This window comes from Cyclopterus lumpus, chromosome 5, assembly GCF_009769545.1.
Source record: "Cyclopterus lumpus isolate fCycLum1 chromosome 5, fCycLum1.pri, whole genome shotgun sequence".
NCBI classification, from domain to species: domain Eukaryota; kingdom Metazoa; phylum Chordata; class Actinopteri; order Perciformes; family Cyclopteridae; genus Cyclopterus; species Cyclopterus lumpus.
This window is the reverse complement of record NC_046970.1, coordinates 18,829,713-18,851,836: the sequence shown is the minus strand read 5'-3', so window position 1 is coordinate 18,851,836 and position 22,124 is coordinate 18,829,713. Positions and strand designations below refer to the sequence as shown.

The following is a 22,124-nucleotide window of genomic DNA, read 5'->3' as shown; positions in this document are numbered from 1 at the left end:
CTAACATCTGGAAATGCTCGTCATTACGTTGATGATGCATTTCCTGTTACAACAGGATGTTTGGGCAGGAGTGCATTAATAACAGTAAACCAACAGGATAAGTCTGACGAAGCACAAAATCTGTTTAATAAACTAGTTAAGACTGTGAAAGTAATTTAAGAGATCGATCTTTTCATAACAGAAAATGTCAACTGTGTGGAAGAATAAATTAATATCTGGGAAAACATATCACAAACAGCATGTGAGTTATTAGGAACAAAACAAGTCCCAACTTAACATCCTGTCATCAAATGTTGGTGCACTTTGGGATATTGTAAAAGAAGCAGCAGAATTTGATGAATACGATTTTTTCCCTAAAACTATGAAATATATGTTTTAAATATTAATAATGGACAAACAATATGTGGCAGTCAATGTTGTTATTGTGGCGGAAGCAACCTCTCTCTCTCTCTCTCTCTCTCTCTCTCTCTCTCTCTCTCTCACAAATTAAATTGTGCTCTGCAACATATTTATTACTTGAGAACAAAAAAAAACTATGCTCCAGGGCTGAAACTGTTTCTAGCTTTGTGCTGAATGTCAACAAACTGAGCATCAAATCAATTTCTAGACTATTAAGGACTGACTAAAAACATAAAACACTGAAATACTGAACCATCAGCTGCTAATAAAAAGGTCTGCCCATCCAAAATATGTGCAGTCCTTTTGATTGGTCTTTAAACCTTCTGGCCAGCATTATATAGGATTTTTAAAAGTTTCTCATCTCTCCAATTAATACATAGATAATACAATTTGGGATTGTGGAGCAATCTTGTCCTGAGGAGATTTGTGAAAGATTCTCCTCAACTTGAGCTGCTAATGTAAAACGAGTCAAATTGAAATTGGGTGGCAGCTTACACTCATTATAAACCTTATGTAATTCATCAACATCTTTTACTGTGAGAAAGAGGAGGGAGAAGTAGAAGATAATGGGAGCAAGAGAGAGAGGAGAGAAAAAAAGATGGAGGAGCAAGGGGTGGCTAGTGAGACAGGAAGAGGAGAAAAACTTCTCAATGATGAAACAATCTGTGCTGTTAAGTGATTGGACCAGACTTCCACCAATGGGAGGACCAGCTCCATGGCAACAGGCTCTGTCACCAAGAGAAAAGCAGCCATATCCCTCAACACCCCCATATTTCTCTCTCGCTTTCTCTCTCACAAACCCCCTCCTTTCCCCAATTACAAGGCCCGGTGTATTTATCACAGTGTAAACACAAATAAAACAGCACACAGACAACATACAAAACACACAGCAGCCCGTGGGATACTTATAGCATGAACAACACAGCTCGATCGCACATACATAACAAAAATACACACATGCAACCAAACAAAGGCTTGCAGATGTACAGACAGGCACACAGACTTAATGGGGCTTACATAGTGATCGTCATTCGCACACAGTTATTTAAAATGTGCAGATTGGCTGTGTGACTCCCCTCACACGCTGACTGCAGACAATTCCGCTCCACTCTGTCCTGAAGAGAGCAGTGACTAACTATCAGGTCTGGTGAAACTGAACCTTGAACTAAACAGACTGAGCTCATAGACACAAGAACAGACCTCCAGAAGATGGAAGTAGGCCAAAGCTAGCTGCTGTGGGGCGGTAAACCACAGGACACCAGTCTTTAACGGTTGAGTACTAATAATAATAATAATAATAATAATAGACTGTAGCTTTACAGCTGAAGATGCTAAGAAATCACAGTGCATGCTGAGAGGTGAAGTCTCCCAGAAGCAGTGATACATGCTCAAATACAGTCCAAACATTTTTGGTTGACCGCAAGTTAAAAGATAAATAATGCTGCACATGTGACTGACTGCTTTCAACCTTTTCAATGCAGCAATAAGAGCACTGATAACTTGAGTCTACAAGAAGAAAGAAACAGATGAAATGCAGCACTCTTATTTGATAGGTATTTTTATCCTTGTATAAGCAAATAGCAAATCCATTTACTGACATAGTACCAGTTTGGCATAGCTTCCATTTGCAATACAGCATATAAAACACAGTTTTTGCAAACTTAAAGAGATGGCTCTGTCTGGAAAGAAAACAGCATGTGTAGGAGCAGCATCATAACTAAAATAGATGAATAATACATTATTTCAATCATTGCAAATGAAACAGGTTATGTACCACCAATGCGTAAAAGCTGTAGAAAGATTAAAAGAGAGTTTACTAAAGGTGTCTCAAATATGGCGAGTCTTGTCTTTCTGTGTTTTTTTTACAACGTAACACAAAAGAAAATGTAAAGACCTGAACAGATATTTTGCCATTATCCTGAGTTTGTGAACAAACACAGAAAGGAGCTAAAAGGACTCAGATAAGATAAGAGAAGTAACTGGAGCTTCTGGCAAGTTTGAAAGCAGTATGTCTGATCCTTTAAACACTGCACACAAGTTGTTACAGCAAACTTCCTGCTCACTGTAATTGAATACATCACATCCTAACACAACATCACACAAATAAAGCTCAACAAAATTCCACTTGGGATTACTTATATACGATAGTCTTATGTTGGAACACACAAACATGCAACGCAAGCATCAACACAAGAACAATCTGTCACAATTGCAAATCCAAAATAAACTGTGGAGGAAGAACCTTAAAACATTGTCAGATACGTATTATATTGTAATTCATTTCCATGCATACTGGGCATATAATAATCAGTGACCCGCTCTTCTGCCAACTGCGGGGTCTCTCCCTTGCACTGTCCTACTTATGAAAGAGCTAACCGTTAATGGAGGTCGTATTGACTTGCACTGTGTCTTGCAAAACAAAGCATTTTGAAAACAGAAGAATGTAAGGAACACTTCAAGCCTATTATCTTCCCTGTCCTGACCCAATTAGATAAATTCATAACGTTTGGAAACTCATAAGCATGCTGTTATAGCGGAAATCTAAATCTCAACGATGTGCTAACACAATTATTAGCCACACTTGGACACTGTTGTGAATTTCCCAGTCTTCAGTACTGATCAATACAGGCTAAATCAATTCCCACGATTGACACAGATGCTGTGGCATAGTCAAATTGATGACCTATTGGGGGCAAAAGAAAAATAATAATGACATGACAACAGCACTTGAGGAACGGACTGATGCAGTATCTCGTCTTTAGAGGGCTGGGTCAGTGGACTCAGGTGTTATTACACACACCTAAGGGTTTCTATGCATACACTATTCAACTTTTCACTTTGCAATCATTATAACTCTTAACATTTACGGAGCAAGGGCAACAGCATAATCTATGATAATTACACCATCTCCTGTACAGTAACTCTGTTGATGTTGAAATAAATGTCATCTCCATCTAATCTGATTAAATTGACATTAACTGACTTTTTTCCATGCTAATGCAAAGCTAGTGGCCAACAGCATTGGTTTTTCATTTATTGATACAATATTACATAAACAATTAGTTTGACATTTAAATAATATACAGATGTTGACCATAACAGACAATGATCAACTGTCAGATAAAAAGTATGTGTGCACAATATTTTGACTAATAAGTGACCCATTAACAGATACAACTGGTAGCATGTTCTATACCCAGCCTGCCTCTTCATGTAGCGCAACACACCGGCTGTTGCCAATGTGTTACAAGACAGGGCTCAGTTGGTCACACCCTTTTTTTTTGGTACAGCATGGTATTAATAAATGACCAGTCTCTACCTCTATGCACTTTCAACATCAGTGGTGTTGGAACCTCTCATTGTTTCTCCCTACCACACACTTCTTCCTCTCTTTCCTCATTTTGCTTTTTAAAATATTCAGCTATAGGCCGTTTTATTTTTGGAACACAACAGGTAAATGGATTTTTTCATTCTATCGCCATGTACACGGACACCAATAACAGTGACCATAATTTCGACGCAAGGTTGTAAGTCAAAAAGTTAGATCTTGCTCAACTTTTGCCACAAAACATGTTGTTGTCATCCATTAACTCATTTCCATGGTATAGGACAATTCAATTTATTCCAGATAGATTAGAGTGTCATAAACCACTGTGAAGTGTTTGGGCATCCAATTAACTTTTGGACTAATTGTGTTACTCAAACTGAACTTCCTGGATCATGGGTCACTGTTGGGTTGCAGTTATTTTCTAATGCTGTCCTATTTGTGGTCTGAAACTCCACTAAGAGACTGAGTGAGACTTGAAAAAGTTGCTCTTCACATTAACCAGAGTAAATGTTAAATAATGTAACAGCTGGATGTGTCCCGATAGTAACCATGATCTGCACAAACACCTCCATTTGCCACATTCACACTAAATGACAGCTGGCTGGCTGGGCTACCATGCCAAAACAGTGATGGAGAATCAAGTGCTGCAAGCCAACCTAACCCGGAAGTCAGGCATCCAGCCAGTCGAACAGTCAGCCTGTCTATGTTGGACCAGCAGAGAGTGTGGTCTCTTACAATGTCGCTTGTGCACTCGAGAGTGGCCAGCTGGAAGGCAACATGCCAGCCATTTAGCTCAGTCTACCATCCAGCATCCCCCTTCTACTGCTTTTCAGTGTTTCTTCTCTAACATTTGTTCCTCAGACACCTAGCCACATACCTGCACACTCTAGAGTAGTGAACAAGGTGACAAGATACAATACTAAGCGGGGTAGAACATTTTAGTGAGTTTACGAAAATGAAGCCTTTTGTCGCGAGAAAAGAACAAGGCCTACCGCAATTACTAAATTTGTTGGACAAGATTTTGTCCCAGAAATAATTGTGATTAACAACATTATAATTTTAAGATACTTTTATGGCATTAATATAATTATAGTATAATAAAGTACATCTTTAAAATAATTGTACGTAAACATCACTAAGAGCTTTTGATTTCAAGAATATTCAGACATAAAATATCCTAAATTAGAAATAAAATAAAACCAAAACAATTAAAAAACGTAAATATACTTCTAGTCCACTACATCGAAGAGGGACATATTGTACTTTTCAACTTCATTGCATATATTTAACAATATTAGTATTTTTCTAGGGATTGAGATTCTTAAAGCAAAAATATTAATAAGCTCATAAACATATGATGAATTATTAAAGTAGGACAGTTGCTCTCAACCTTCTTTTTGCCAGTGCTCAAAAAGCAGCTCATTGAGAGCTCAATGTTTGCTACAAAACTAAAGTTGACCTTTTAGATACAAATTCAAAATTACACATTTTGACAAAAAGCAACTTGTTTGAAGGTATGTAACCAGCTAAATATAGTGCCCTCAAAACCCATAAGTCAAAGACCCGCAAGTCAGAGTGTGCAAATTAAATACACACACCAAACAAGATGTTTCCATCACAGGCATCATAGAGGGCATTAAAAGCAGGAACAGTGGCAACTATGTGAGTAAGTCAGCACAGACGGATAAAACATAAAACATGGCCCCTGTCGTTTTTGCATTACCATCACACCAGACATTGGGCAACTGCAATGCCTCGACCATGGTGATGCTATGCTAAAATAGAAAAATAGGGGGATGATGACAAGCCTGCTGTAGGAGCTGTGGACACAAAATGACATGCATACTGTACAGACCATTTGACAGACATGTGAGCTTGACTATATTTGAATACAGCTGTGCAGTCACCAAACCTCCTTTTTGTTTGGAACAAAAAGAGCCAACAACACACTCTTATGCGAGAGAGGTTTGATTGTATTTAGCAATGCTAATAAAGAAACTCTTTCCTTTAGAATGAGTATTTAGCTTCGGCTGATAAAAATGCTTCCTACAATGTACACACTTGCATGTTAAAATAAGAAAGTATTGGAAATCTGTTGCCATTATTAAATTAATTAGATGTGTTGCTCTCTACTGACCCATTCCATCTGTGAAAGAGTGATTGTTTATGATACTGGCAACTCGGTACAGATTAGGAAATAGTGTTAATTATAGAAACTGCACACTGCAGCCAGTCACTACATCACGTGGTTGACCTGACAGCAGTGGCAGGTCAGTGCCATCTGTTTACCTGTAACAGTCAACCACTCCCAATATCTCTGCCTGCCTAAGGATAGCAATGTATCTGTCTCCACCTTCTTCTCGTTTTTCTTGCTCTCTGTCTGTCAACCTCTTTCTATCGTCACAACATTCTAAATACGTCGGAAACAACCACTCCTAAATTTGTTCCGTTTAGGTACACCCTTTTAATGACATTTCTTTCTCTCCCAGTCTATCTCTCTTGAAATTCAACTTGTGGACATGTCTCTTTGCTCTCATTGTAGCATTAGCGTAGCCTAATTTACGTCACTGTCATTTGCTCTTCTTGTTTGCCCAAAAGCAGACAAGTTAGAAGTTTCCTCTTGTTTTTTTTGTTTTTTTTAAAGTGCACTTAAGGGTTTATTAGACACACATTCATTCCTGAAAGCTACAATTAGCTTGCCATCTATATGTAACATCTGCATTGTGTCCAATAGACTTCCAAATCTGAGGAAAGTAAACTAATGGTATTAACAAAATTAATACTTTCATTAGTTTATCACACCATACTTTAATCCCTTTATTATTAATATAAGCCAACGTGGAATCTTTAACAACGTCAATCACACCCATTGTTAACTACTGCTACAAAGGTTTCATGATATGGTCACACTTCCCTCAACAATGGAAGCACTGCATTTGAGGAGACAATGCTAGCGAAGTATAGAAAGCCAGTATTTAGCCAATGTTTGACTCAAGTGGCAACCCCTAGTGCTGAGAAATGAAGCAAAGTGTGAGAATCATAAACTGCAGTACCTCGAATGGCCACTTGAAGCTGGCTCTAAAAGCCTATGTTAAGAAGTTTGACTTTAAATAATAATAGTAATAGTAATAATAATAATAACATTTTATACAGCGCTTTTCTAGGTACTCAAAGAGCAGAAATAAACATGTTTACAGCCTGGCACAAAAAAGGTTGAGTTTCTTGTGAGCCAATGTTCCTTTCCATGACAACTTTATAACCTATTCAAATAATATAACGGCTTAAAAGTTAGGAAAAATTAAGGTGAGTGACAGCTGAGTGACAGCCCCTAGCTGTCTGCTCTACTGTGTCAGCTGGGTTCACCTCAGCTCCACATCTTTGTCCATTTGTTGAATACCCGAGAGTTAGGCTGTTATTACTGCCAAAATAGCAACGGCCAGAGACACTCACTTTTAGCTTCAGAACGGCTCTTCAGAAACCTATAAGTGACTACATCCAAATGCTATACAGTATGGTTTGACTCATACAGTTTGGCTTCCATTTATTGTTGTGTTCCCGGCTTCACATTTATTATTATCAAACTTCCTCAACAATTTCCAACACATATTTGGAACCATTGCCTCTAGCCAGAGTTGAATCACAAGCCTTAAACCTTTGCAGCCACAAAGCAAGCACGCTCTTCAACTTTAGCAACTGAACCTAACATGCTAACCAACTTAACATTATTTAACTGTTTGAAACCGTTTAAAACGGAAATAGGTTATGGTAATGGAAGAAAGAAAGTATAGAGGGTTTTTTTATTCTATCACTATTTCTTCTTCTGTTTGTTAATAAAAACAAAGATGTGAAATTTATTATTTTTATATAAAAGCTCCCGATGAGAAAGTATGAACCTACTGACTTAAAAGGCAATTACAGCAGCAGTTACTCCAGGGATTGCTATAGATTTTTTTTTAGCCCTCCCTCTTTCATACTCAAGTCTTTTTCCCACGCATTGGCAATTAGTATGCAGGAGTGAGGCTGCAGGAGCATCAGCTACCTGGGGAACAGAACTCCTAAGTCACATAAAACAAAAAACAAACACAGGTGATGGTCATATGCACAGACAAGGATGCACACACACAATTTCTTAATCCAAGTTAACGTGGACAACAGTATGTCAAGTAGCTTTAGCCACTTCAGCTAGCCATGCCTTTTCTTGCTAAAGAAGGGGGCTAACATGTAAAACCACAGACAACAGGAAGAGAATGGCATTAGCTCTGACCACCTTAGATTATATCTAATGGGAGGGTTGCAGACTATCTTTTACATTTCTAATTGACAAGAGAGTAGAATCATGGGATGAGTGTCATTTTCTAAGCAAACATCAAGCTAGTTTAATTAGGTTGCATCGCTTAGGACACTGATGCATCTTGATTTATTATAATGTTGAAAGACATGCACACATGTAGACAAATAGTCAGTCATTATATAAACAGCCCATATCCAGCACAAGACAGATCTGGGCCAAGTGAACAAAAACAGAATAAAAGGAAGAATCAACGAGAAGGATCGCAAGTTAGGCTACAACCATCAGAATGCAAAAAGAGAGGGAAAAGCCAGGTTTTCTTAACCTGAAACAGTGCTAAGGCCACGAGGACAGCTTGCTATTAATAGCAGCAGATTTTTTATTCAAGAGGGCTCTGCTGTTGTGCTTTCTCTCACTCTCTCTCTCTCTCTCTCACCTGCTCTCTATTATTTCTCTATTCCTGCACATTGTGTGTGAAGGTGTAAATGTATACCGTCTTAAGAAATAAAAAGGAGATTTAGAATTTCTGATGATTTCATAAACAGCCGTGATCATAGCACATGACTGCACCTTCAAGCCAAGAGGATCATGAAGGAGAAGTATCATAACTTCCCACATGCAGCCTTATGTAAGCCCATAGGTTTTCCTTTTTAACTGCACCCCTCCCTCCCTCCTTAGTATGACAGAGTTGCAGAGTGACGCCTACTTCTAAGTGACTCTCCACCCCCACCAGGCCACCTCCACCATCCTCCCACACAGGGACACAGTAGAAGGGAATTCCTCATTACTTCAGTATTTGCCTCTCCAAACACGTTTTCTATATCTGTACAGACACACAAACATAAACTGACCACTAGCATCTTTCAGACAATAAAAACGTAAAATGTACGTACAGAAAACCAAGGTTCTCCTTCCAGCTTAAACTCACTGTTCAAATGTTCTGCACTTAAACATGATTGTGCAGTATGCACAGTACAATAACCATTTTCCAGTAAGCCCCATTAAATGATGTTTGCATTGTTACTAAGCTATCATTAAATACAATTGCTGTATGAACTTCAGAAAGAACAACAATGAAAAAGTGCCAAAATAAGAGGCAATTATAACATCAACAATGGCTGCACGTTAAACCAAAAATCTCACAGCAGTTGAAGGCACATGAACAAGCTACAACTCACCTCCAAATTATTAACACACACACACACAGCACAGTACAGTACAGCACAGCACAGCACATGCTTACTGTATTTAGAGTTCAGCTCTGTGGATCTCCAGCCAAGTCGGATCAGGTGTCTCACAGATAAAAGCACATAATCGCAGGAGAAGCAGCAGCAAAAGCAGCTCTGGACAAAGACAACACTGACATTAGTTTTATCTCGCTAAGTAGCACAGATCAATGAATTCCATTTCCTGCAGCATGTAAATATCTAATTTTCAGGGGTGTTTACCTCTGTCACTCTTCAGCTCATTCTACTTTCTTTGTATTCACGCTTGCTCTCTTCCTCCCTGTCTGTACCATCAGCTGTTTTGTAAATGAGTTTCATTAAAATGGACATGCAGCTCTTTTTTTACTGGCTCCTCTATTTTTCTGAATGAAGCATGCGCACAACAAGGAAACAGAACGCCTTGCTTGCAGGTTGGGTCTCTCTTTCCCTACTGCTCTTATGCTATCATGCGCACAGTCTCTCTCTCTCTCTCTCTCTCTCTCTCTACCTCTCTACCTCTCTACCTCTCTACCTCTCTACCTCTCTCTCTCTCTACCTCTCTCTCTCTACCTCTCTCTACCTCTCTCTCTCTCTCTCTCTACCTCTCTACCTCGTGTGACAATATAATTGCAATGAGAGCCAAACCAGGGATGGCAATACGTCCAGCTGTTTAAAGGGCTGCTGGGATCAGCCAATATGTCACTTGATACAAAAAGCAAGATGCTTATATGAGGGGTTACAGAAAATACATTTAGTCTTTCACAACTCCAATTTAAGATGCGTTACTTTATTTGGGGGCAAAAAATGATACAAGCCTACATTGACAGATAAACTAGTCACCATTCATCAATCTCCATTTAATGGGAGTATATGAATTTCTTATCTGTATCCTGTGTCTTGACTTGTAAACTGAATTAGCTCAAAAGTACTGACAGCTGCTAGTGGTACAGAGCACTGCTGCAATGTCCAAAAATAAATAGGAAAAACCAGGGGCTTTGAAGGAAATATGGAGGGGGAAAATAATGAAACTACCTTATTAGCTCGGAAAGAACCTTAATCCCACCGGACAACACATTTGCATCTTCTCCCTGCAGTTCCCTCACTGCAAACTGTAGCTCAAGATGCAGTGGAAGAGAGGCAGTCAAAAGTTCAGCATCAAAGAAAACATCAGAAGGAAACTCTAGGTAAGGTAGCAGATACGTGATGCATTCAGATCCCCCAACCCTGGTTTGCAGAGAAGTGAACTGTAGGTTAATTATAATAAATAAAGTTAAACTGACAATCATTATCGGCCTATATTCAGTAGAAATATGTGACTGGCAATAATGCTTTTTATTTGCTGATGCCTGATAATGCTACAATATTAACAACAAATCAATATCAAAATCGACAGGAGAGCTTGCAACGTTGGCAGCATTAAAGCTTACAGTTAAGGTACGGAGGTTGCATTGAGTTACATAATGATGCATTCATGCTCCTCAGTGAAAATGAGAATTGAGCGAATGTAAATTATGATGTGTACAAAGGTAATCCTGTAAAAATTAGTTTTTGGCAAGAAACTTAAATTTATACAGGTGTTTGAAGGAGATGTTTTCACAGCAACATAAAATAGATATTAAAGAGGGAATTATGACTCAATTTCTTAACACTGGCACAAAGCAACTTATAATACCACTAACAACAAGACATTTTTGATCAATAATACAATATTTTATTTCCTAATCATTTGAATGATGTATGTTTAACCAAATAACCACTAAAGATGACAATACAAGCCTTGGAGCCTTGTCCAATTATCAAATTAATGACTCAAAACCGTGTTACGATCCGAACGGTGCGTTTTTCGGGTTCTGGTGCACCCCTAGTGAAGCAGCTTAAATATAGCAACATTTTTTACAATCTTTTGTTGGCAGTTTGAAATATAATATGAGGGAGCAGTAAAATATTAAAGAGCCTGGCTCTCGATATTTAACTCATTGGTGGGACATATTTGTTTCCAAACACCCAGGATTTCCTTCTCTGTAACATGTCCCCTGACATAACCTTATTATATTCCATATTTTAAATCTATTATTTGTGACAGCCCATCTTCAGGGCCGGCCCCTCAGTCGATTAGTCAACTAATTGATCGTTTTTGGTCTTTAGACGATTAGTCATTTTGTTGTGCTTTTTCATGCGGAATGACTTATTTCCAAGAAACTTAAGAGCATATCTTGTGTAATCACAATAGAGAGAGTGGTGCTTTTGTGTGACTAAATGTGGAGAAACAGGTCTGTCAATTAAATAAACTTGTTTGTAAACAAAATTGTATAAGAGTTAGTTAACTAAGAATTGCTTTGGTCGAGGACAGCCCCACATATCTCTGGTATGACTGCCTGGTAGATGCATGAGGCTGTTTGAAAAAGAAAAGATGTGCAAAGTATAAATACTTTCGGCTCTTGCATTGAAGTTCCAGGGACCCAATACTGAAAGTTGAGCGTGTCAATTTTCACCATTATTTTATAGGGAAACACATTACTACACTGCTCTAAAGCACTACAATTTGTCAGAAAACCGGCCTATCTATGTGAAAGCACCTTGAGTCCTGTGAGTTTGCCCACAATGGTAATATTGCCACTGTAAATGATAAGCCAGGAAAAGTTCTCCTTCAGCTTTTGGATAAAGGTGTACTGTTTTTGAATATAGAGTATAATCATTTCAAATTGTATACATTTAGCAAAGATGCATCATGGCTCAGTGGTTAGAATGGTCATCTCATAGCAAGGTTTTTGGTTCAAATCCACAATCAAGGTTTGTGGAGCTGGCAAGACAACAAGAAGTACTGAACAGAAAATGTATGTATGTTAAGCACATATTGACCCTTTTGTCTTACTGAGCAAAGTTAGGCCGAGCAACCAACCAACTACTCTGCAATCCTAGCCAGGGCTCAAAAAACGATCATTTAAAAATTGTACATGTATCCAAAATCTGTCATGCTAAACTTTATATATTGGTCGCACCGGTTTGCCTGACATTTAATTGCAGGTCTGTTTCTGTGTGAAACCTTAGCCTGTACTCTTGCAACATCAAAAACTTAAAACATACCGTTAATACAAAATTAAGTTAACTATTGATTGTTTTTTCGTCAAGAAAAATACTGCAGTGCCCCCATTAAACCTGTTTTTGGTTGAGGTAACTGCTCTACAACCAGTCTGCGCAGTCCCAGGTAAATTGCATAATCTAATCCTGATCAGAGGAGCTGGATTCATTTCAGAGTGACACTGTAGGCTACATTTAATACCATGAAACAAATATACTACTAATTTCTTCTCTGCTCCAATGATTGCCAAAAAGCTGTTCTGAGCGCATCTCTCCCTTGTCACTCAATCACACTCTTATACCAATGCAATATGTAAACATCTATGTGGATTGCACTTAAACCTGGCCGTGGTCATTTTCACCGTACTAATGCGAGCATTAAAGCTTGGTGTTTTATAGTGGTTTTCTATCTACTCTTGTTCGCAATATGGGACAAGGGTGTAAAGTAGGGTGAACTTCTAACGCCCTTCTGATTCAACATCCTCAGGCAAGATGGCCTGAATCAAAAAAACTTTATCTGCACCTTTATTCCGGTTTACAATCATTTACATAATTACGAAACTACCAATGTGTATGTCAACTGAGAAAAAAGGTAATGCCTAAAATGTATTATAACACAAACGATGTGTTGAACAATTGTGGGTGCACCCAATGTAGAAAGTGAAGCTGCGTTGCAAATGGCATACATCATTTTTTATTTTTTTTTACTTTTTAGTACATACTAAGCTGCCCTTACAAAGTACGTACTGTTGCATGCAGTATGCATTCAACTGAGTAATCCTCATTACATTGCATCTTGAACTCTCTTGCATTTATATCCGCTACAAAGGATTGAAGAAGTGTAGGTTAGAATAGCCAGAACAACATGCTGGCTTGCGTACTGACTGATATACCAGGATGTAGTAGTACATCCTGGTATTTTTGGCATTCTGCATTTTACATAATGCATCTGGCACATTAAATAGTATGAACTAGCTAGCCTGGCACAAGAAAAGGTTAGTCTCAGGTAGAGCACATGACTGGGATAAAGAGGATGGTATGCACTAATGCCACCTAATGCCTGAAAACAAGTCCAGCAGCTTCTACTGCATTTGGGAAGTCAGTTAGCCTCTTTCAGGGAATACTAAGAGAAGACAGTGAAGGGCTTAGAAAGCAGGAACGAGAGGGGAGGAGACGAGAAAGCATCAGTTCCCAAAGACACCACAGATAAAGTGTTGCAGTCTCTGGCATATAACTGAGATAAAGTTATGAATAAACACTAGGGAAATGGTTATTATTTACACAACAAACATAAAAACAAGCCAAAACAGGGCCTAACTAAATACGATTGTGTTTGGACATAACCAGGTTATTAATGACTAATGTTTAAGCATGAGTTGAATAAGGTTTAGTTTAGCCCAAAAAATAAAGCTATTGCTTTGAATTGAGTCAATAGATACTCATTCTAAATGTGTTACTTTTTTTCATGCAGATTTATGAACAAAACAAACACTTTCTCAACCCTTGCTTGGATCCTACAATCCAGTGGATGTGATGAATTTTCAGTTTTCTTTCTCTTTAAAGTATCAAAAACGCTCCAGCTTCACAGCAATTACATTGAAGTCAGTTAGGCAGCTATATAGCCAGTCTGAAGCCAGGCGTATGGCCATGCAACCAGTCGCCTCCCTTCTGCCCTGATCAATAATTTACATCAGAGCACGCAATGAAGGAAAGATATGGAAACCGGGGATTGAGAAAAAATGACTGAGGAAGACATCAAGAGAAAGTAAGCTCAGAAAACAAAGACAACAGGAAAAGAAGAGGGAACAAATGAAGATGGAGAGACAGAGAAACCGAAGCAGGAGTGGTTAAGAGAAGAGAGATATAGGAGCAGCAGCAACAGCACCACGCTTGGTGCTCTGGCAGAGATCTATAAATAGCTCTTCAAATCTCTCTAGAAAAAGCCTCCTGCTTATGCTGCTGCAAACAGAGATTCAGAAGGAGACAGAAGAAGATACAGATATCTCGCTGACAAATTCTACCAGAGAGCATCTGCCTATTTTAATCACATTACCCCATACATTAGAGCATTACAAACTCTTTTACATCAACCATCTTGGTTTGAATAAATATTTAATTGTAGGTGAATACAGTAAAAACAAGTAGGTTACATCCAACACAAACTCACATGTTCTACTGGTGTATGAATAATGAATTGTTTATCACTATGTACCCAGCAAACACCAACAAATTAATAAGCACACTTGTGAAATCTGTTCATTAATACTTACACTAGCCCACCAAAAAAGGTCAGTTTTTGTAATTGATTGATGCTTTACCTATTAAATAAGTAAATCAGCCTAAGGAGTTCCAAGTTGCACGGTAGGGAAACCTGTTGACAGGGAGGCAGGATACGCCATCTTTCTCATTGCCGGCCTTAGCAACAGCAGACTGTTGATTCAATGACTCGCCTTCATCCGATCTGACTATGGATAAGTCTTTTCTCAATTATATTAACATTAGTCTTCAGCAGGGGTAGTTTCTTAACCTTTGTCCTTAATCTCTCTCAGATGAGTATACAACAGAATAGAGACATTTTCAAAACAATCTCAACATCAAATGTGACTATATTGGCAGTCCTTGCCTGTCTTTTGTCAGTTCTCTGCATCACATGATGCCGATTGTAATGAATATTTATGTTTTCAGACACACATGCTGTTTTCCCAGAGCAGATGTTTGAATCCCAGCTCTGACAGTCTGTGCTGTGATCCCACCTAGTTTGACACACCAGTCTTGCCATCTATTTTCAGCTTGAGCATCAAAATGTTGAGCTAAAGCCAAGACATAAAGATCAATGGCCATTTCTCATGGTTTCATTGACAACCCCTTTCTTCTTCTTTGAATCATCCAAATGAGTGAAAATAGCTCGTTTCTGTTTAATCTCATTAATGCTAGGAATATGCATCCCTGTGGCATAGACTTGGACGAAAGATATCACCTTAGTTTGCAGGACGAGAAAGAAAGTTTAGAAACACATCACACACAATGCCATTGTGCAACGAAGACCAGTAGTGTCGTCCAACTGTTTGTTTAAAATGATTTCATAAATAATCTCACAATTCAGCCTCATACCACTAAGACTCCATAATTAATATATATAAAATTGATTTGCCATTACATCCACACCTGGTTTACTGTCGTTTATGAACCATCATTGGACACAAACATATAGACGCCACGGTGTAATGACATTAATAACATCGTGTCGTCACCAGCTGCGGTGGGCTTTAAGCGTGATTAAAACACTTTCCGATCACTTCATTCTAATTCAACCAGATAATGAGCAAATCACTTCAATCCCAGTCACTCCTTTACACCGAGTTGTGGTACCTACTCCCTATGATAAGAAGACTAACATGTCTCGTGTCAGGCATGGAGAACGCGGACTTTAAAGATGGTGCTTTAACGTCGCGTTATATATCCCCAAAAAAAAAAAGAAAAAACATGGAGCGTTACAAGTGATCTCAAGTCACATTAAAAGGTTCAGCTCACCGTTTTTGCTGGCCGTATGTTGCTAGTTGGTGTGGAGAATCCTTCAAGTTGTGTCTGTAGAGAACAGATGGCAGTGTGGTCAGAGTCGTGGCTGCGCAAGTTGACTGAACATTTTAGCTTGCCCCACACGCTAACAATAGCTAGCTCACGGCATTAGCTCGCTTCCTCCGGAGTATAATTAGCCACATACAGCACCTAGCTAATGCTAGCCCAACAGCTAGCCCTTTCTTTTCACTGTACGCTAGCAGCCCTACGTTAACAAAACTTAGCGTCTACATTACAACCAGTTAACCCACAACGTGGCAAGTGTTTGCGGCATATGCAAACCTTGTTGTAAACCCGTACTTGTACTGTCAAGTCTCCAACATACGAGGTGCTAACTAGCCGATACGGTTGGCTAGCTTCACCGAATGACTTACCAATGCTAATATAATGGAGCCGCTAGCTAGAGTCGGTTCGCTGCGACCCCAACTGTCAAAATAGCGCCGCGTGAAGGGAGCGCGAGCGGCGTGAACGTTAACGACAGATAGCAAGCACCGAGGAGCAAGGCAGTCGAGTCGGTTATAGGAACACGGCCGAGTAACAACAAAACGCCAAAGAATAAAAGGACACAAATTAAAGAAAAAAGAAACAAAACGCTATTCCCCCTTCTCGGCTCCGGCTTCTATGTGTGTGTCAACGTCACTTTTTTTTTTTTTACCCCTCACCGACAGTTTACGTCAGCGGCGTACTGAACATTTTCAGGGACATGTACAGGATACAGTACAGTTGTTTAACGTTACTGTACTCAAAACATAGGAACTGTCAACATTTTCTTTTTTTGTTTGTTTTACTTTTGTATTACACGTGTATTATTAATGTGCATTTGTTTCTCTTTCATTGATAAGCAATCAATATGTATTGACATTATGGACGTTAAACCACTGACGCCTCTTAGGAAAGCACATTATTCTACAAAAATCTCTCCCACATACCATGCAGGTCAAATAAATAAACAATACACACTTTGTATTAACATTGTCAGTCTAAAATGTGATTGATTAAGAGTTGTAATCATATGTTTAACCTTTATGATTGGCGGGCTGTTGAGAGAAATGTACCATTCATTTACTTTAATATGTGAGCCTAATCTTGTACTTTACACATGTTTAAAGGAACCAATACAAAAGTAAAGTTGGTTGTAGTTCTAAAAATTCCCCACATGTCGGCAGGCAAGGCAAGTACTTCTACCACAGTAAGACCAGGATTTCATATTCCATCGAAAGGCAAAATATAACCTATATGCACTATAAGTACAACTTGTACGACACATTCAAAAGGACAACCCATAGGACACTTTTCAAAACATGTGTACACATGTATACACTTGTATAACGCATTTAAGTGGAAAGGTACTTTCTTTTCCCCTGGTGCATATAGCTGGCGGGCTCCTTACCAAGGTTTGTGAAATGGTACACTATAAAAGGTGACGATCAAAGCAGTGTAACTTTGATCAACTTGGATTTTATATTATATGCACATAATTGACTCCCGTAAGAACCCAGACACAACTTGTACGGACAATTGTATGATGACAGAGAGAGTAATTAGCCTTCTTTTTCTTCTCTCTCTCTCTCTCTCTCTCTTTCTCTCTCTCTCACACACACACACGAGGGATCATTTTACAGTACATTATTATGCCACCTTAAAGTGAACATGACGGGACGTGTTTTAAATACCGCCTTGCAGTCCCCCGCCTCGTAGCCTTGAGCACTTTGCACGCTTTGAACTACTATTGTTCAGTGGCTGTGTGGCTTGCTTACTCTAACTGGGTTAAAGGGCACGGCAGTTCAACTTTGATTGGCAGTGGTGGATGGTTCCGTATGCCGCTCAAAGCTCCACGATGCACAGAAACTACCTGTTGTGATGAACTCAGGTGACGACATCGTTATAACCTATCCGGTGTATCATAAACGGGTTTAAACGCGGTCATGTTTAAACAGACGTTTACAAGCATGTGAGAGTGAGGTCCATGCCAGCGTTGTACTGATTGCGTGTGCCACTGCAGATGATCGCTTATGTGGCACGTGCTGTGTACGTGTTGTATGAGTTCGCGTGTTGTGTGCGCGTGTGTGTGTGTGTGTGTGTGTGTGTGTGTGTGTGTGTGTGTGTGTGTGCGTGAGAGCGGTACACGCTGATGCTTTGGCAGTAATTTCCTCGGCGCCTCGATTCGCTCATTGGTGCGTGCCTCCAACGTGTCACCAGTTTTGGTGGATTACCCCAGATATCTACCATCGGGAGGGTGAAACACCATTCCATTCGCTCAACTCCCATCTCCACGGTGTCCAGCTGCCAACAAGGACCTCTGACCACGTTTGAGAAACTTGTGAACAACTCAGAAAAGACGATTTCAAGATTTTGATTTGCTTTTTTCTCGCACATTTAGAAATGCATTTATTTACTTTAGAGTCAAGGATGACGCCGTCATTTTTATTCCCAGCGTTTCTTTTTGCGGCACCTTTGCTGTTGGAGGGTCTCTTGGTCAGTGGCTCCCCGGGCTGCGCGTCCTGTGGCTTGCCGACAATGGAGAAAGGCGCAGAGGAAACACTGATGATAGAAATCGTCAAGCATCAACTTTTGGAAAAGCTGCACCTGAAAGAGAGACCAAACATCACTCAGACGATTCCCCGGGCATCGCTCCTCACTGCGCTGCGCAAACTGCATTCGGGGCGCGTCAGGCACGATGGTACTCTTGAACTAGAGAACAGTATACCCACCAAAGACCAAGGCTATGAAATAGTGAGCTTTGCGGATTTATGTAAGTTTGGTATTAACATTCTACACTGTTAATCTGTTTTAGCTGCATAGCCCTAAAACACCACATGAGCGCATGGTGTGCACTTTACGCATGTCTGTGCGTAAAACGGACACAAAATAGGTTAGGGATTCCTTGTCTGTTAACAACTTAAAGTTGTTGTACTGATCCATACAATTTAAACGCTTAGGTTTACAGCTATTTCATCACCTTGTAGAAATATTTCTGCAGGGCTTGTTGTGGGTCGTAACATATATGATATGGTAAAATATACTTAAAATGGGTTGGAGTATTAACTTCTCCTTTATTTTTTACAAGAATCTGCAGCTTGATTTGATAAGTGTGGTTTTAAATTATCTCCCTTGTGTTTCTGTAAAACAGGTGACTCCAACATTTCCAAAATATTAACAGTCTGTGTTGTTAAAATGTCATTGATCCATAGATGAGACTGAGAGTGGCGATGCAGCCAGCCTCAGTCTAACCTTCCAGTTTCGGCAGGAACGTGGCCACAGTATCCAGGTGCTCCAGTCTTCTCTGTGGATCTACGTCCGCTCCTCTGAGGACCGTAATCGAGACTCTCGCCTCGCTGCCCGCGTTTTTCTCTCTGCAGAAGGTGGGATGTCCAGCTCTAACCGTACCCTGGTGATAGAAAAGATGCTGGAGGTCCAGGAGAGTAACTGGCACACTTTCCCCATCACCCGCACCCTGCAGGCATTCCTGGATGGGGACCAGCACCAACTGCGTCTGGAAGTCAGCTGCGTTGAGGATGGGAAGAACCTTTGCTCCCTTCATGGCTCTGCTGACACCGCCAACCAGCCCTTCCTGGTGGCCCAAGTGCGTCTTCGGGACGACCACTCCAAGCACACGTTCAGGAAGCGCTCTTTGCATTGCGGTGACGATGTAAGTGTGTGCTGCAAGAGAGAATTCTACATCAAGTTCAAGGATATCCAGTGGAATGACTGGATCATTGCACCTGATGGCTACCATATGAACTACTGCATGGGTCAGTGCCCCCAGCATCTGTCTGGCTCCCCAGGCATCGCATCCTCGTTCCATGCCACTGTCTTCAGCCAGCTGAAAGTCAACGGCATTAACACGGCTGCATCTTCATGTTGTGTTGCCACAGAGCGCCGGCCACTCTCCATAGTGTACTTCGACTCCCAGCACAGCATTGTCAAAACAGACATCCCTGATATGATAGTGGAGTCCTGCGGATGTACATGAAGGACAAAGTATAAAAGAGATAGATAACTTAGATTTGCTTTAATACAAGAAACTCAAAAGATATAATCGGTTCTGTAGACGGACAGAAAGATAACACATGCATATTTTTGTATGTCTAGTTTGGGACAACCAACTCTATATATTTTGTTACTTAATAGAAGGAACAACTTTGTTTTGTTCTAAATTAGACACACAAGTGTATTGAAATAGAGGCATTATCAAGCCGTGTACACGCACCTAAACAATGACTATAATGTCACAAGCATTGTTAACAAAAAAAAAACTGCTTAAAAAGGGCTCAAGAAACACAAAGAGATTAATATGGAGCTTTCTTTTTTTTATGTTTTAAAAATGCTTCTTTTTTTTATTTTTCATCATGTAGGTTATTTATTTTGTATTTCATAATTGCTGCTTGTAGCAGAACTGACCGCACTTCTAGCCTTTCAAAAATATTAGCTATAATATTTTTTCATTTAATGGGCACAGTGTCCACACACAATATAACATTTTGAAGCAAGGCTTTTAAAACATTGAAAGATATCCTTGATTTAAATTGTGCCTTCTTCATTAACTCAGGATGACCAAGTGCAACTTCGACATTGAGTATCAAGTCATCTTGGTCGAAATACCAAAGAGAATCCATTGAGCTTTATTCCTAAAGCAGTCTTTTTATGTGGACACAATGTTAATATTATACTTTTATTTGTATTCTATAACTGATGCATTTGACTATCTTTTATCCTTAAATTACACCCAACAAATACTTTCATTGTATTGTAAAGTTGCGGTGAAGCAGTTTTTATGATTGAACTGAAACAGTTTAAAGAGGTATAATCTGCCCTGAGTTCTGTCTGACCGCAGCCGATGCTGCATGCAGGTTGAATTATGTTTGATCAGCATCTTCACTGTATTATTTACACAGGTCGGCTAATCAGTTGGGTAACTATGTCTCTGACAGCATATGAACCCAAGGTTGTTTCTCAGCAGCGTGAGCAAACATTTAGCTATTGCTTCAGTTTCAGGTTATGTGAAGGTCTTCTAGGCCGGTGGGTCAATGAGCATGGGGTGTTGCACGTCTGCATTCATATCTCTCAAAGTCTAAAGTTTTCTGGGATGAGGTCAAATTAGAAGCTTTCCAACTAAAGGCAATCTGGTAATAATTTTCTGGGATTTGAACATCTTCCTATTATCCCAAATAGAACAATTTATAGTCCTGGCTGTATAATTTATAAGCGAGTAACAATGCCATGACAATATCTGAAAAAAATGACCAAGTAGATATTAAAATATGCCAGCATCCATAGTAAAATAACTAAAGTACAATGGGCTTGTCTCCTTCTCGCCGATGTTTACACCAAACGGTGTGAAAGCTAAATATATGTTCTGCTTTCTGCATGATGTTTCAGGGGGTTGTCCCACTGTGTTGGTAACCTGTATTGTACCGCTATGATACACAGGAGAGATTTCTAAGCAATACTTTCTCTGTCGCCTCTAGAAGCTGCACTTGTCATATTTCTTCCAAACTATGTAAAACAAGCTTATTGTGTATTATTTTATCTTGCAAGCACCCCCTGTCCTATGACTCAATGTGACATTGAGGCGCCACCATAACATAAGTTATTAAGCACTTTATCAGCCTACTGTATTTTTAGCGCAAATTTTGCTTGGAGGTTCTACTACCAATAACCCAGGTGGGCACTAACTCGAACATGTAGATATGTAGGTCCACAGAAAGCAAATGTCAATCATGTTATTTTCTTATGCCCTAGTTTGTTTTCTATGCATTGAATTGCATGTGTTTGCAGAGCACACAGATTTCTGTATACTGTAACTGGTGGAAATGGAGCCAGGAATTGCATTTTGTGTCAATTTAAAGTTGTAATTATTTTTATTTTATTTTTATATCATGCTATATTTAATGCATAATGAGTTATTTGAAATAGCAACTAAATTCAAGATGTCCCAATGTGTCCCAATGTGTTACAGTTCAAGTATATTTTTAATAAATACATATTTTAAATCAACCTTGTTATTTCCATGATATATATTTTTCATTGTATCTCTTCTCTTTAAACACAATGACAACACACTGTGCCTTAAAACAGAAACAATAATTATAGAAATATACATTTCTGTTAGATCTATTGGCTGGCAGTGAGAATATCAATGCTTTTAACAATGCATTGTTTTTTTACGCCAGCTAAATGAATATACATTTGACTTCCAAGTGCATAAAGGATAAAACATTAAAAGTCAGTGGTATTCTTCCAAAAGCAG

General features: G+C 39.3%; 2 protein-coding genes across 7 annotated transcripts in view; one reads left to right on the top strand and one right to left on the bottom strand.

The window, feature by feature from the left end:
* LOC117730571 (R3H domain-containing protein 2) overlaps window positions 1–16,534 on the bottom strand; it is a 51,197-nt gene extending 34,663 nt beyond the window's left edge. For 3 of the 6 annotated variants that reach the window (XM_034532351.1, XM_034532352.1, XM_034532354.1), the window contains exons 1-2: window positions 16,249–16,534; window positions 15,830–15,883 (exon numbers count right to left, since the gene is read on the bottom strand). The gene's annotated coding sequence lies outside the window, so the exon portion shown is untranslated. The remainder of the gene's footprint in view (window positions 1–15,829; window positions 15,884–16,248) is intronic. The other 3 variants (XM_034532349.1, XM_034532353.1, XM_034532350.1) reach the window with 1 other exon arrangement.
* A 1,591-nt stretch (window positions 16,535–18,125) lies between these two features.
* LOC117730572 (inhibin beta B chain) lies at window positions 18,126–21,871 on the top strand. Its single transcript, XM_034532355.1, has 2 exons — window positions 18,126–18,626; window positions 19,066–21,871. The coding sequence occupies exons 1-2, from the start codon at window positions 18,257–18,259 to the stop codon at window positions 19,845–19,847; spliced, it is 1,152 nt and encodes a 383-aa protein (XP_034388246.1). The 5' UTR covers window positions 18,126–18,256; the 3' UTR covers window positions 19,848–21,871.
* Window positions 21,872–22,124: the final 253 nt, after the last annotated feature.